This window comes from Letharia columbiana, assembly GCF_014066305.1.
Source record: "Letharia columbiana isolate WasteWater2 chromosome Unknown Sc0000024_s0, whole genome shotgun sequence".
Taxonomy (NCBI): Eukaryota; Fungi; Ascomycota; class Lecanoromycetes; order Lecanorales; family Parmeliaceae; genus Letharia; species Letharia columbiana.
In genome coordinates, this window is record NW_023501065.1 from 583,328 (window position 1) to 598,781 (window position 15,454).

Consider the following 15,454-nt stretch of genomic DNA (forward strand, 5'->3'; position numbering starts at 1 on the left):
TCAGATCTGGATAGCAATAAAAGTCTCTTGCCCGACTTTCAGAAGCCAATTGGATCTGAGGCGAGTTCCTGATGGGCGATTTGACCGATCTTTGGTATATGTCTTAGGTCTAGAGGGTCAACAACACTGACACTGGCGGGGCAGATCGACGAGCGTGCTGCCTACCGTTTTCATTCTTGCCAAAACATGTATCCAAAGGGCATGTCTTTGTCTTCAATTTTTCAAATGCAGCATTTGTTATAACCCAATTGGCAGGACTGCAGGCAAGCTGTGAGAAATCCGGGCAGCCAAGGGAGCTGGCACCTTTCAATCTTGGCATAGTGTGGGTATCAAGGCGAGCAGATACGCTCTGGCACTCAGAAAGTCTTCTCTTTAGCGGTGCAGTATTTGACTGAGGATACCGTCAGAACCATCAAATTTCCACGCAGCGCGTCTCACTGAGAACATTAAGAGACCGTTCTATCATACTGATCATCTATCATTTTCATGCAAGCAAGCAATTGTGCAAAATATGCAAGAGCCCGCTATTAAGTTCCATCAGAACGGAAGCACATATGCATTCACCCGTCTGATGCCGCTGTCTCTCATGCCAAGCTCACAGGTAGGCAGACACCAGCTATTTCTCACTTGCAACCCTTAATGACTTAGCAGGTCTCGAACCGACATTGCCCTTCCTCCTTTAGGATACCTACGGTCCTTGTTCAGCATCAACAATGCAGCTGTAGCCTCTTGGTCTTGCTCTCTGCTTGGCATGATAGTTGGAGACGTCGAGGCAGACAGAGAGAATTGAGATTGAGGACCTCGGTGGCCGTGTTGTGGTTCGAAAGCAGGTGACGGAAGCGTGGAAACTGAGGAGGCATAGGACGAGTGGTGGTGATTGGATTGTGCTTCTATCGCAGGGGATGCGCTAATTGACTGAGGACTCGTGTAGGCGTATGCTTTACTTGCAATCGCCATGATTGACGGAGAAATGCAATTGGATCCTGAATCACCCATGGTAACATCTTCATCATCTTGATCTTCGTCATCGTCCTCATCGTTCTCTTTAGGCGTGACGGCATCGAAACGAGGCGGAGGCGCTTGAGGCTGTGTAAGTGGAGTCGACAGAGAATTGTTGGCGGCTTTGAGGTCTGCGATGCATTTTTCTAGATAGCGAAGGTAGTCGATGCTTGCCTACTCACACTGTCAGCAGAAAGGGATAGCTCCTCACAACAACGGTCTTACGCACTTGCAAAATAGCGAGCTTGTGCATTTCTTGGTCCGTGCAAGCGGGTATCATAGCCTTCAAGGTCCCAAACTCTTCGTTCATCTTCGACCTCCGTCTCCTTTCGATCACACTGTGCGCTGTCTTCCTGGCAATCTTCTTGCCGGCAACACTGGTCGAGCTAGGCTGCTTCTTTCCTGCCGTAGCAGTGGCACTTGAGGATGTCGAGGTCTTCTTATTTGAACCTTTCGGACCTTGCTGCATAGGGGATCTTACTGAATCTTCTGAGGACTGCGGCTTTGGCTTCATTTGAATGATGGTGCGAGACCTGGTAGGAGGTGGAGGTAAAGAGAAGCACGGGCCCAGGGCCGACTGAGTCTGTTTCTGAGCAGTGGAAGTGCCATTGTTTCGTTGAGACTCGATAGCCGGAGGAGGTAGGTTGAAGGACTTTTCTGTTGCAGAAATTGGAGAGCCATCTTTGCCCTGGATTTCGGTTGAGGCAGCGGGCGTTGGGGGCAGACTTGTGCGAGGCATGATTGGTCGTCGGCTTTGCATCAACAGTCAAAGAGAGTAGATTGTCACGTGCGGAGGATACGAAGGATAGTCAATGAATTGGGATAGAGACTTCGCATTGAGGCAAATGAAGTGTGTAGATAGCGCAGAAGGGGAAGAAGAAGAAGAAGAAGAAGAAGAAGATGCTGGTGTCAAATTAAGAGATGAGTGGTCATATAATAATAATAAAAAGAAGAAGAAGAAGAGGTGTGCCCCTCTTCCTTGATAAAGAGCAGAAACCCCCCCATGTTTAGAGTCGATCAAGAGTCGCGTGCCTTCTGAACGTGCACCATCTTCAATCCTGATTGGCTGGAGTCCCAAAGGCGGCAATGACACACATTTTTGGGACGATTGTTCACCTCTTACTTTCGCATGCTCCCCATCTCAGGCACCGAGGACGCTCGAATCGCTACTATTGACATAATCAGTTGCATTGCCATTGAGCAATGAATCTTTAGTGGGGAGGTATTAGTGTTTATGTGTATCAATAGAGTCAGGTACGGTAGAGTATTATTGAGGTATCCTCCTTCATTCATCTGCGAGACATAATTTCTGCCAAGCCCCGCAGTCCCGTGTATTAGCCCATTACCTTAAGGTACCTTACTTTACTTTACTTTACTGTATTCAATTCACTTCCGCCAAATAAATGCCAAGACATTTTCGGCGTCAGCCACCACCGATCACCGCCCTGCGCTAAGGTACTCCCGCAACTGCTCTCACTTCCTCTCGTCTGAGTCGTCTCTTTGTTCTTCTTTCAATACCTACTCCGTCCATGAATAGCGGAAGCAGCCTATGAACCAGCTCAAAACCTCGCAAACCTCTATCCTCACTCACCCACTCCTCACATCAAATCATGGGAAGAAGATATCTGCCATCGCCATGGACGTCGATGATGCCGGCCAGCGCATCGCGGATCGCATTCAAGACAAAGACATTATGGATACTACCCTAGACAATGTTCAGGAAGCTTCGTCGAATGTCGCCGATCCAGAAGCTCCAGAAAAGGGCCAAGCCGCAGCAGGAGCGGAAACCACGCCCGTTCCCGAGAACTCAACAGAGAAGGATGACGAGACCCAGCAGTCGTCAAAGCAAAAGCGTAAGACCCCACACTGACTCTGCCTGACCCTTCTCTTGTAGAGCATGGGTTGACACATGAGTCTCGTGGTAGCACCAATACCACAAACCCTGCCACTCACGCAAAATCTCATTTCCTTGTTCGGCCTTCAGCCGCTCGCAGCTACAGTCGCAAGATCCGACCCAGTCACAGGCGAGAAGATCAACAAGATGAGGAAGTCTTATGAAGGTCAACTCAAGACACTTGGACTAGCTGGCAGAAATCGATCGGTCAAGCACCAGGAAGGAAAACTGATGGGGCTGAGGGAGATGACGCTATGGCCGGAGGAGGAGTGGCAGAATCAGAAAATCGGCGGCAAAGACATTCACAAGGGTCTTCCAAGTGGAATACTGGCCAAGCTGGACAAGGCTATGCAGATGCAGCCAGGGCCATTGCCAAACAACAATGAGTGGGAGAATCTTCTGGGGAATGACAACCCAAAACCGGTCGAGGCGACCAAAGCGTCGAAAATTCCTAATAAACCTTTGGCCAAAGCGAACGGCCAGGTTAACGGTAATACTGCGAACGCTGAAACCGTTCGACCACAGCGCACCAATAAAAAGCGATCATATGGCGACGCCAGCTTCGAAGGCTACACAGGTTACGCCGAAGGAATTGAGGACGATGACGCTGACACTGGAGGAGGCTACTCATCTGGCGATACTCAATTTAGCCGGAAGAGTGGCCGCGCCGCCAAGAAGCGGAAGAAGGTGAGATCCTCCGATGATCTCGATGCTATTTATATTCCCTGATCTATCTACTTACTCTTATCAAGGGCTATGGGAATAATTCTACAGGTTTTGGCGATCGAAGTGGCAGCTTTAGCTCCGGTATGGTTGGTGTAGGCGCCTACAATCGGTAGCACCGAAGGACTGGGACCTGCTACATCCCACCTCATCTACATCTTTGTGGAGAACCAGCGCAGCCAATGGGTTGACGCGGGAAAGGTCCTGAAAGAATCCCACGAGAACACAACTCACCTCGCTTGTTCGATAACGCCCCTTCGGTCAAAGCATTCCAGTATTTCTCTCGATTCACAATTTTCCACAATCACACACACCATACCACTACACCATGCCGTTACACCATACCGTTTGCACCAAATCATCACATCATCTCGCCAAATCTACGCCTCGACATACTCCGTCACTCAGCCTAACCACAGCATCCACCACTACAACCTATTCCCTATGTCTTTCATGTATTAACGACTGGGTATACCCGTAATCGGTGTTACTGGCTTCTTGGCAGGAAAGGCGTTTTTCTCTAAGCGATCAAAGACCAGGCGTTTTGAGGCTCTATATGCCTTTCGTAGCATCAATGGACATGCTACATGAGAAACCGGCATGTGTGCATGCAATAGGCTAGGAAGAACGAGATACAATTACGATGGAAACCAATCGGGATAGACGACTTTGGTTGCTGTTCTCCTTTGCCAATGTGACTGCATATTGAACTTCCCTTCTTTCCCCCAGGTAGGTATGAGTCCTCTCACATACGGCTCTCTCGGGCCCTTTGCCTTCTGGACATGCCAGCAGTTACTGTCCTTGTTTCCGAGCCCCTGGAGCACATGCCTGAGCGCCGGCTACTCCCCGCAACCGTTTCCCACCATCTGGCTACAGTGTTCGAGATATGAGGCGGTCTGAGATACCTGGCTGAGCATTCGGACGGAAGCATTTACACATGGTAGACACGCTGCGAGAGCAACATTTGCAATCTCAATCATTGATACAGAGACCTAAGCGTAGCCTCTTCTTCTGCTCAAGTACCCTTCTTGAATGCCAACAAAAGTGCCTTGTAACCCCATACGCCAGAACACTCCTTTGCAGTGGTCCAATCACTGCAAGTGTCAGATCGCCTCCACTCCACCCCCATTTACGGCCCCTGGATCTGTCACGCCAACCCCTCTCTTTCGACTCCTCGCCGCCTTCTTCCTCCTCCCACTCGGGACCTCCACTTGTGCTCCCCCATTCTCTCCGCCTCCTCCAATCTGTACATCGTCCTCCGTACCACCATAAAGCTCATGCCATTTTCTCGACTCGTCTAGTTCATTCATGTCCGCTGGCCTCATTCTTAGCCACTTCATCCTTGGACCGGTCTTCGACCTTTCACTGACTCGGAAGCCGTAGATGCGCGGTTCGTGTATCCTTCCAGGGCCTAAGCCAGGCGCGAGGTTAGACGTAGCGATTCCATTCAAATGGCTCGGCTGTACTGGTAAAGGTTCTGGTGTGATGGATGAGAGTGTTGTAGGATTTAAAGTGGCTGTGACAGGAGTAGAAGTCAACGAGGAAGAACGCGAGTGTTTTGTTGTTTCTGCTGCGGCAGAATTTGTGGCTGCTTGCGAAGTGGGTGAAGGAGGTGCATAGGCGGGATGTGTAGCGGCGAGGTTCAGTGGATCGCCTTTGGCGGAGACGTCAAACTCGGGGAAAGTCATAAAGAAGAGACAACCGAATGTGGTTCCGAAGAAGGCACCGTCGACAGATTGGAACCGGCTGTTTGGGGGCGTGTAGACGTCCAGGCAAGAGGGGCAGAAGAGCTTCACAGTTTCTTGGCCCGGTATGTCATTGCAGCCGACGGGAAGGACACGGGCTTGATTGCAAAAGACGCGTGGGCAGGATCCAAAGTGCTGAAGCTCGTATTTGTCTGCCATCTGTTGTATGCCGGGCCTAGATGTTATGTAACGTTGGTGAATAAGACCGTAGAGGAGCTCTGCGCTGCTTTCTATTTCGGTAATGTCGTTGGCAACTTTCATATGCCGGCGTTCAGCACCTCTCCTGTAAGGCACACTGTTGCCGTTTTCATCTCGCATCTCAACGTCATTTTCCTCGTCCTCGTCCTCATCTTCCTCCTCTTCTTCTTCCTCTTCTTCCTCCTCGTCTTCTTCTGGTTCCACGTCTAGTATCATTTCTAACGCTTCTTTGTACATGGGAACTTGATTTTGAAGGCCGGTGAGATTGAAGTCGTCTTCAATAAAATCTTCTGAAACTTCGGCAAAGTATTCGTGGCCGAGGAGGCCGCAGAAGGAAGAGATCCAAGATTCGGGGGTACCTGAGGAGGTAGACATGACGGAGGTTGTTGAGTGGGTGACAGAGAGCGTAGATCCAGATGCTACAGGCGAAGCAAGGCTCAAATCCGCAAGCTGAGGCGCCAACGACGGATCCCCGTTGGCAGACACCGTGGTGGTTGATCCTGTTTTTGGGGGAATGCTGTGGATTATCCCAAAAAAATACGCCCTACTCCGGGGGCCAGATGATTTAAATGTAGGGGTCGCTCAATGGTGACAAGGTCTATGCCACGAAAATTAGAACGATAATCACAAGGCTTCCAAGTGCGGGATCGGTGGTGAAAGTATCAACGAAGTAGTGAATGTCCGAAATGTCCGAAGTGGGGACGGTAATGGTGGATGGAGTATGATAGAGATAGATTTGGTGTCAAGATGCATCATAGGCGCATATCAGGTCAGATCCTTTTGCAGACTCGCTGCTCTGGCTCTCGCGACTGCCTCGAGTGCTGCACCCAAGGTCACTTGAGGAATGGTGAAAGTGTGGCTAGTAGTATACGACACCCACTAAATCGGATCAGTCAAGCTGTGAAGATCACCAAAACATCCGATAGTCGGTGGATGGTGTTTTTTGCGCATTCATATGTGATCTCCGAGGCTCATTACAGCTGACCAGTGACCAGCAAATTGATATCAAATTAGTGGGGTTTCAATGGGCTGTGCACTGCGGCTAAGGCGCCTATTCTAACCTTGCCAAGCCTCTTTCCCACCGGGGCTTACCGTAAGTAAAGTTGTACTACCGAGATTACTAAAGTACAGTACTTACCTTAGGTACCTCACTCAAGTACAGGACTACCACTCTTAGCCAAGTAATGTAAGAAGTTGAGAACGATTCTGATCTTTCATAGCCAACGCAAGAACTATGGACCAGTACCAGTATTCGTGTCCCTACCGATTGGGTATATGCAAGCCTAGCAATTAAAAGAGGTATTCCATAATCCTCGAAAATTCCCCCTCATTGCCATAGACTCCACTGATGCCCCCTGTTGCAGGAACCATCTCTCCCTGAGATCCTACGAAGCCACTCACTCCATCCAAGGCCTGATTACTTGCAAAGAGATTATTGCCGTAACCACCTGCTGCTTCAAACAGATTGGTCAATTCATCCTTCATCTGCTGGCCGTCCAAGGGACTGCTGCCCAGCGAACTCGGTTGCTGAGTTGAAGTGAACGCGGCCACCCGATCAACTTGATGGCCAGCTAGACCAGCCATGGCGACTGCCGCCGAGGAGTGAGCGTCGTCCGGATCGGTCAGTGCTTGGCGCGAGATGACTCCAAGCTTCGGTCCAACCTCCTTCAACCCCTTGATCATTTTCCAAAGGCGCTTCGAGATGTATGATTTCGCACTAAATCCTTTGATGAGATCCAGGGCCATGTAGAATTCATCTCTGACTTGACGACTGAACTCCACAGGCGCATGCGCGACCGCGAGGAAAAGTACAGCTAGTGCTGAGATGAGGAAGTAGTTGAAGCAGACTTGTTGCGTGCGGTAGATGTCAGTAGTCTCGTTCAGGCGAGTCAGCACCCTAATCGTGTCCTTAGCCACGTCCACTACGGTTTGAGCGTAGCTCCTATTTTCCATAATGTTCGTAGCCGAGTGTAGAACAGGTCTGTAGATTAACACCCGCATCTGATTTGTCCGCAATATGAGGATCACTTGCAGACGACGTTGTCCCCGACTGGTAGGGTTGGTATCCATGGCATTGTCCACTTGACGGAACCTGAGGCTCTCGGGGATGTTATTGTGCCATTGCAGGATCTGAAAATCGAGATAGCCAATGCCGTCTTTGTTGATCTCACTGCCGGGGCCTTCAAATTTGGTGGTGGACCGCCAGACTTGGGATGAGATACGACTGTACGCGATCATAGCGGTTAAATAGGGGGTCGAGTCGTCCTGGTCTGTTAGCGTCATAACGTCAACTGAAGAACCATCTGATCTTACCGGCTGCGGCAAGTGAGGGTCAATGTCCGCGTCCTGCAGAGCGAAAGGCATCCCTGTACCAAAGCTCCACCGCCGATCTAAAACATAGATTGACCAAAAAAGTTTGGTAGCCCACGATCGGTCTTCACCATTGGGAAAGATCTTCGCGATGGTTTGACGACCATGCAGACCTATCTCTAGACATAGACGGGATGCTAGACCAATGATTCGGTAAGCCTGGACTTCCTCATCCTGTTGAAAATGATACTCTGCCTTCATCTGGAGTCAGCATAAACTTGAATATGAGCTCATTGGTATTCATACCACAAGTACTAAGAGAATCAGGCCCTTGATCTCGACCGGGCCTGACAATCGTCCTTCGAAAGCTTCTCGACAACTCTCGTACAGCATCGTTCCCAGGTCACTCTGACCCCCTCCTTCCACAATCAATGCAATAGCCAGCACCATCTTGAGAATATTGACGTCGTTGTTCGCGAGCCGATCAGGGCCGGACATGGCTCCGTTCAAAAGGCCTGTTCGCGCTGCTGCCTCTGTGAAAGTGAACAATATGTTCGCTTGTGTAATAATTTTCTCCATATCGATTATAGGATACATGATACCCATCTCTTCCTCGTAGACATGGCAAAGCCTGATCGCTTCTTCTTTGCCTATCTTCCATAATGGGTCTTTGTTGGGATGCACCGTCATTGAGGCTATTGGGGCTTGGAGCTGGCGCGGTGAACCTCTGGGAGTCATCTCATCGTCATTATATCCTCCGTCTTCCTGCATTTCTGGTGCGGTTATCCCCATTGTTTGTAAGCTCGAGCGAGCAACATCGAAGCTGAAAGCAGAGCTTGTGGGGCCCTGGAAACGAGGCTGGCTTCCGTGAGCCTGTGAGGGCGATGAAGCGTTCCGATATGGCCCCGAGGAGTCCGAGTGAGCAAGAGCAGGATGTAAGGGGAATGGTTCCTGGGCATGGTTTGGCTGGGTAATATACCCCTGCCCATTGCGCAGAGCTTCGAGGTTAGCATAGAGGATGTTGACCTGTTCCTGCAGTGACTGGATATGGGCACTCATGGCACGATACTCCCTGTACAACGGGTGAGCATGGATGTATAAGCTCACTGAAGATGCTTACGGTGAGTCCTTAAAGCCGGCAGAGCACGCACAGTTGGGAGCATAGACACACTCCAGAGACAAGTTGCCACATCGCTGGCAAGGATTCTGTCCATTACACTTGATTTTGCGGCGTTTGCATTCATTACTGTGACATGAAATGGTTAATTAGGGATTCCGTGTTTGTTCGTTGGATGGGCGCCTCACCAAGCAATGGAGATATATCGGTTTCGCTTTGTCTTCTTGTCAGATTCGGGAGGGCCGTCATCTTCACTTTTCCTCTTGTCTCCTGCCTGGGATGTCTTGGTGACATTGTAATAGGGGCCATCCGTGGTGTGATGATTCTCTTGACCGTTCATGGTGTAACGAGAGGCGCATACGTCCCGATTCAGAGGGGCGGAATTTTGGTTGAAAGATGGCGGAAGAGGTGCGCACGGCAAGTTGCCGAAATGCCAAGACCTTCAAAAACCACCCACCGTACTTTGTGGTGTGTTGACATTATCAACACCCACCGTCCACCCAATGCCAGGAGTTACATCGAATTAGGCCCAAGCTTCATGCAGCTTCATTAGTGAATAACCGCTTCTCGTTACTCTACTCTCATTCGGCGCAAAAGCAAAATTGTCGCCGCCCTCTAGTAGACGGTAAGATTTTCTGACAGCTTGCCTGGCCATGTTTACTTTCTATGAGGCTTCAATCATAGCTCGACAACGAGAAAACAGATCTTAAAGCTTTTGGTGTATAGGCAGGCACGTATTCGAAGCACCAAGGAAAAGACCTGCGAGCCTTTGCCAGCAGTATTTCCTATCGCCGCTCTTCCTCCCCGGATCCCACGCTCAGACCTGGTAGATTTCGAACGGCACGCTGCGCTTGACGTCCTTGGTCCTGATACTCGTTGATATAATATTAATCTGTAGGCTTCATGGAAAGCTGAGAAATGTAAGATGCGGCATCTAGGCTCATTGTCCACCGATATTCCAAACCCTTCAGAAATGGATGCAGACATACAACGCAAAAACCCAGCCATGCATGCAATGGGAAGAGAGAGGAGGGTTAAGGAGTAAAGGGTCGCAGAGGGAAATCAATCCAGCAAACGGAAGACTCCTAGTAGACTTGAGGAAATTAAGTACAGTGCTACGTCGGATAGGCTGCCTGATCAAAATCACCATGGTAGGCATACCACACTGAGTATAGGAAGGTCTTCCGGATCATTAATCTGGGTAGGTACTCTGTAATTGCAGAGAAAAAGAAGCACCCAAACACCAATTAAACACCCCCAATAGAAAACCCACCAAAAAAAAAAAAAAAACCCCCAAAAAAAAAATCCCAACGGGAAAAAAAAAAAAAAAAAAAAAAAAAAAAAAAAAAAAAAAAAAAAAAAAAAAAAAATAAAAAAAATTTAAAAAAAAAAAAAATTAATTTTTTTGGTTTTTTTTTTTTTTTTTTTTAGCTTGGCCCCACCGGCCTTGAGGTGGGTCTGAGTAGGAAACCCTGCCAAGACTTATTTTTTGGTGTATTGCCCGATATGTAATATTCACACCCTGCGTACATATGATCCTTAACAAAAATGCGCAACTACGTGATATGGCCTTTTTTGGAATTCTTGAAAAAAGTCGAATAAATAGTCAAATAGGCCCTCGTCAAATTAGGAGCTGTGGTGCAGTGGTTAAGAAGTAGGTTTCCAATTCCATTCCACTAAAAAACTCAGCTAACTCAGCCATAGCAGCGGCACCAGTACTCAAGAACGCCGTACGTCTCAACAGACGCGCAGCACCATACAGGAATTCCCCCATAGTACATCAATCCTCGGGGTAACCGCCATGGTACTCGCCGGACCGACGGCGCGGCGTGTTGGGGAAAATGCCGTGGCCTCGCCAGTCAGTTCATTACTTCGGTCAGACGCCGCAGTCTCCCCCCTTTTTGGACGGCCAGGCAAATAAGCAAGCAAGCATGTATGCATGAAAATTATATAGCGACCGAACTTGCGGAGAGCAGAGCGGAGAGCAGAGCGGAGAGCGAAGCGGAGATAATTCATCCTTTTGGTGTGAAGTCAGATATTGGTGGCGGCGACATCGATGAATGAGAATATCTCGCACGACGTCGGAGTCTCTTATGGGTATATGGAACGTAGAAAAAGACGTCTTTGAATGCAGGAAGGTCTGCGTCGTCGTCATGAACGAGCTGATCGAATGTCGCTTGGTGATCTCAACGCTGTGATTCCAAGAAAACATTGGAGGACATCAGGCTCTAGGTCTATCAGCAGTTAGTGTATTCCTCATCAAAGGAGGTTGGAAGTTGAGCAACATTCCCTTCACTTTGAACGTCAAAATGTTCTTCTCCCTACTTTCATGCCCGGGAATCAAATATGACTTTTCTTCTTTGCTCCAGAACTGGTCCGCCAAATATCTTAAAACTTCGTATTCGTCAGGAGAAAGGATATTCCTGTAAGCTATAAAGAGGTCAGTATATGTAGTTCGAAAATACCTCGCTGTCGTCGTCGGAGAGAAAATCGCGTACCTAAGCGCCCCTCACAGTCTCCTCGTCCGCCTAAGTCCGTTTTGAACGCGTCAAGCGCGTCAAAACCATTCAAGGTATGTGTTTTATGCTCCCTCCAACTCCTAAGTGATGCACCTTCGAGTTGATAGATGTGTATATAGGGGGGATAGCTCCGGTGCTCGATTTCCATCAGACAGTAACACGGTCAAACTTGTGATCCAATCATTACACCCGACTCGTTATATGATCTTTCAATAATGCTGAACACGATGCGCCATCGTCTGGAATTTAATCATCGGAGGGTGACCGGCTGGAGGTGGGTGCTGTAACCGTCAGCGGAGAACGCGGGTCCGGATGAGCTTATGCGACAACAACGAGCTATCCGATCATAATAAAAAGTTTATGTACTTGTTCAGCGACCTCGAAAGGCCTATTGCCCCCTCAATTGATATTAAAAGACTATGTGGTGATGGCTGGAAAATTGGAGGAAGTCGCGACTTCCCGATAACGGGGTGATTATTGCGGTGGGCCCATACAAATTAACGGTCAATGTAGCGATTCGGGGGTTTCCTACTCAGACTCTAAGGGAGGGGTATGCCGTAATGAGCTTGCGATATGATTGGCCCCCGAAGCGAGGCACGAGTGTAGGGCTGGCCATAGGTACCCCGGCTAGCCGTGAGTCTGAATTACTGAGACTAACTGCTTATGGTTCCATCGCTTCACCGCTTGGCCAGCTGATAATTTCTGTATGTAATATGGACAGTCGCACAATGAGTCAGTCTGTAAATGCAATCTCCCCCAACCAAAAACCCAAACCCCCCCCGAATTTTTTTCCCAAACCCCCCCCCCCTTTTTTTTTTTTTTTCCAAAAAAAAAAAAAAAAATTTAAAAAAAAAAATTACAAAAACCCCCCCCCCCCCCAAAAAAAAAAAAAACCCCCCCCACATACCTGAACAATCCGATGACGCCAGCGAGCTGATGGCTCTCCTGCTGCCTGCGAATTCATGCTGTTGGGGGAGTCACTGCGGCTTCGCGGGTTTTCACAGCCTTCTTCTACGCGGCGAGGCCTCTCGCAAATCGCCACGGAGGCTCTCCAGCCTTATAGGGGAGCTCCCGCCTGCCCTATCGATCTTTCTGAGGTACGGTAACGTAGAGGTGCATTAGGGGGCCTTTAGGGTTACATCCAAATCATCCAGGCCCCCAGTAGCTCGATTCACGTAATCTCGGCTTTAAAAGTACCTAGTTGTAAATAGCCCCCACCGAAGGATTTCAACCCCTCCTCGCACGAGCGTGAAAACATAAAAGGTATGACCTCGCCGCCAATGTCTTCAATGTTTTTCTAGCCGCTACTCTTCCTCATAACCCCCAGGTAGAAATTGGGCCTTTTCTTTTACGCTCAACTCCGCTTCCAATCTGAACTTCGACCGAACATTCCACCGAACAGAAGACCGAACCCAAGCCTCGTACAGCAGCAGCAATGGAGCATGGGGAGTGGCCTGGGGCCGATGGATTTCCCGTCGTTATGAATACTCGCCCTGGCCGCAACAGGGGACGGCTGGGCCAAACAGTCTATTACCAAGACGGCAACGGGCTCCTCGTCCCCGCCGGCGCAGCCATAGGTGGAGGCCTTCACCGCTCCCACTCAGCAGCGGCGCGGCGTCCCGCGCAGATCGTCATCAATAACAGGCAGTATGAAGACCGCTCTGTCAGCCGCAGCCCGCACGGCCATAGTCACCACCGGAGAAGCTCCTATGGACATGACCATCACTACGATGATTCAGAAGATGAGTATCACGAACGAGCGTATAGCCCTCATCGGAGAAGGCGGCCCAGTAGGAGTCATGGTAGTAGGAGTCCCAGCCCATATTACGACTATGAGTTGGAAAAGAAGATGAAGAAGTTGGAGGAGCTTGAGGAGAAGGAGAAGGAGGAATTAGCGCGCGAGAAATACGAGGAGGAACTGATCCTGAAAGAAGCCAAGAAGGCCAAGAAGAAGAAGGAAGAGGACGAGTTCAAAGTAAAAGCGATCGAAGAGTACAACAAGAAGCAGGCGGAGGAAGAAGTCAAGAAGGAGAAGGCGAAGGAAGAGGCAGACGAAGAATTCAAGAAGAGGGTAAAGAAGACATTTGGCCAGGCAGGGTATGACGAGGATAGTATCGAGAAGATACTGAAGAAGGGGGAGAAGGGAAAGGGACATGGTCATGGCAAGGAGATCAAGATCAAGGACTTGACGCGGCCGACGTACATCAAGGTGCATCGGAAGCATGTGAGTCCGGAAACATTGGATGAATACAATCTGCCTTGGGAGTGGGACGAGGTGGGTTTCTATTCCCTTGCCGTATCGAATGTCTGTATCGCTGACACCACTTTATCAGCGTGACTCGAACTACATCGTCATCAAGCAGTGGATTCCAGAAGGCGATCAAACACTCCTCTTTGACCACACAAAGAAACTGCGCGAGAGAAAATTGATCACTGACTCCACTGTAGAGCTCAGGAGGGAAAAGGACAATCTGCTACTGGTAAGGAAGAAGTCGCCCGGAAGGTCCAGGTCGCGTTCTAAGTCACGGTCCTGGATGTTTACATGAAGCAAGAGCCCGGCTAGCTGGGGCAACGATGACGACGCTTGATTTACGAGGCTAACGAATCTTATGGTGTATTGGTGGCCTCTTGCATGTTTCTTGTTTGATTTGAGATATCTCCCTTCCCCAGCTTTCTGGCGGTCTGTAGTCCGATGTTTCTTAGATTTGGAAATTTAGATAGCTTGGGACCTCTACTTGTTTTACGCGTCCATCTTACTCTTTCAATTAGTCTCCACAACGTCGACAACATCCCTCCTAAGATGCAGAGGCATCTCCTTCCTCACCTTTTCCAAATCTCCCAAGTCGACCTCACCCACGCTGATCTCCGGCTCGCCCTTCCATTCCTCCACACCACCCGCCTCGGCGACAATCTTACCCCAGGGATCGATTATCATACTGTGCCCATAGCTCACTCTTTTCTCATTATGCGGCCCGACTTGTGCAGCAGCAATGACGTACGATTGCGTCTCAATGGCTCTGGCCCGAAGGAGCGTTTCCCAGTGTACCTTGCCTGTCGGCACTGTGAAGGCGGACGGATATGTGATAATTTGAGCGCCGAGATCACGGATTCGGACAGACAGTGCGGGAAACCGCAGGTCAAAGCATATCATCAAGCCCATCGAGCCGAGACTGGTCGGGAAAGGAGGCAGGATAGAGGAGCCGGGCTCAACACTTTTGCTTTCGATTATTGAAGGACCGTCTTTGATTTCGACATCGAAAAGATGGAGTTTTTGGTAGCGCTGAGTAATAACTCCTCCCTCATCGATCCAAATGAGCGTGTTCTTCACTCTTTTCCCTCCGGTCGCTGGCTCATGAATGCCAACATTAATCGGCAACCTTGCTTGGAGAGCCTCATGTTGTAGACCTTTCACGAAAGGGCTGTCCTCTGTAGAACGAGCTAAAGACACTGTCTCTGCGGGCGAGGACGCTATGTAGTCGCTTGCTTCGGGCAGGAAAAGTGCCTAGGGAGCTAAGACGCTGAGTGGATGGGTGAGATCGCAGGATGCATGAAGACGGACCTTTGCGCCAGCTGCAACAGCTTTTCTGACCAACATCTGACATTGGGCGAGGTTGTTGGACATGCTCGCCGTCGAACATATCTGGCCCACTGCCTTGAATAAATATCAGAGCTGCATACTCTGTTTACAGATAGATCACCTTACCGCGATCGCCATAGTGTATGAGTACTTCCAGGACAAATAGATCCAGACCCAGAACCTCAGAAAATTGTTGCGATGCTGATAGATGTGGGAATTATTGAAAGGTAGACTCGTACTTTAGGTGCCCTAATTATAGGGATCGCCTCAGGGATGGCCCGGCAGCGGGTCGGCAAGAGCTGACGTTCGACGGAGAGGCTCCGACATCGTCTAAAGTACAGTCTACACTTCTGAAACGAGTGAGGAATAACC

The 15,454-nt window shown here is 49.5% G+C and overlaps 6 protein-coding genes across 6 annotated transcripts; 2 read left to right on the top strand and 4 right to left on the bottom strand.

Annotated features, from left to right (window-relative positions):
• Positions 1–38: 38 nt before the first annotated feature.
• Positions 39–1,738, bottom strand: HO173_007477 (uncharacterized protein; the record flags this gene model as incomplete). The annotated part of the gene is made up of 3 exons (XM_037309381.1): positions 39–109; positions 693–1,173; positions 1,229–1,738. The coding sequence occupies 3 exons, from the start codon at positions 1,736–1,738 to the stop codon at positions 39–41; spliced, it is 1,062 nt and encodes a 353-aa protein (XP_037163841.1).
• Positions 1,739–2,635: 897 nt separating this feature from the next.
• On the top strand, positions 2,636–3,732 carry HO173_007478 (uncharacterized protein; the record flags this gene model as incomplete). The annotated part of the gene is made up of 3 exons (XM_037309382.1): positions 2,636–2,852; positions 2,925–3,580; positions 3,646–3,732. The coding sequence occupies 3 exons, from the start codon at positions 2,636–2,638 to the stop codon at positions 3,730–3,732; spliced, it is 960 nt and encodes a 319-aa protein (XP_037163842.1).
• Positions 3,733–4,719: 987 nt separating this feature from the next.
• HO173_007479 (uncharacterized protein) lies at positions 4,720–5,934 on the bottom strand (the record flags this gene model as incomplete). Its single annotated transcript, XM_037309383.1, has 1 exon — positions 4,720–5,934. One exon carries the CDS (start codon positions 5,932–5,934, stop codon positions 4,720–4,722), a length of 1,215 nt encoding a protein of 404 aa, XP_037163843.1.
• Positions 5,935–6,849: 915 nt separating this feature from the next.
• On the bottom strand, positions 6,850–9,326 carry HO173_007480 (uncharacterized protein; the record flags this gene model as incomplete). The annotated part of the gene is made up of 5 exons (XM_037309384.1): positions 6,850–7,824; positions 7,873–8,124; positions 8,176–8,941; positions 8,990–9,115; positions 9,175–9,326. 5 exons carry the CDS (start codon positions 9,324–9,326, stop codon positions 6,850–6,852), a joined length of 2,271 nt encoding a protein of 756 aa, XP_037163844.1.
• A 3,614-nt stretch (positions 9,327–12,940) lies between these two features.
• Positions 12,941–14,051, top strand: HO173_007481 (uncharacterized protein; the record flags this gene model as incomplete). Its single annotated transcript, XM_037309385.1, has 2 exons — positions 12,941–13,780; positions 13,839–14,051. 2 exons carry the CDS (start codon positions 12,941–12,943, stop codon positions 14,049–14,051), a joined length of 1,053 nt encoding a protein of 350 aa, XP_037163845.1.
• Positions 14,052–14,266: 215 nt separating this feature from the next.
• On the bottom strand, positions 14,267–15,220 carry HO173_007482 (uncharacterized protein; the record flags this gene model as incomplete). Its single annotated transcript, XM_037309386.1, has 3 exons — positions 14,267–15,007; positions 15,065–15,157; positions 15,209–15,220. The coding sequence occupies 3 exons, from the start codon at positions 15,218–15,220 to the stop codon at positions 14,267–14,269; spliced, it is 846 nt and encodes a 281-aa protein (XP_037163846.1).
• Between the last annotated feature and the right edge of the window lie 234 nt (positions 15,221–15,454).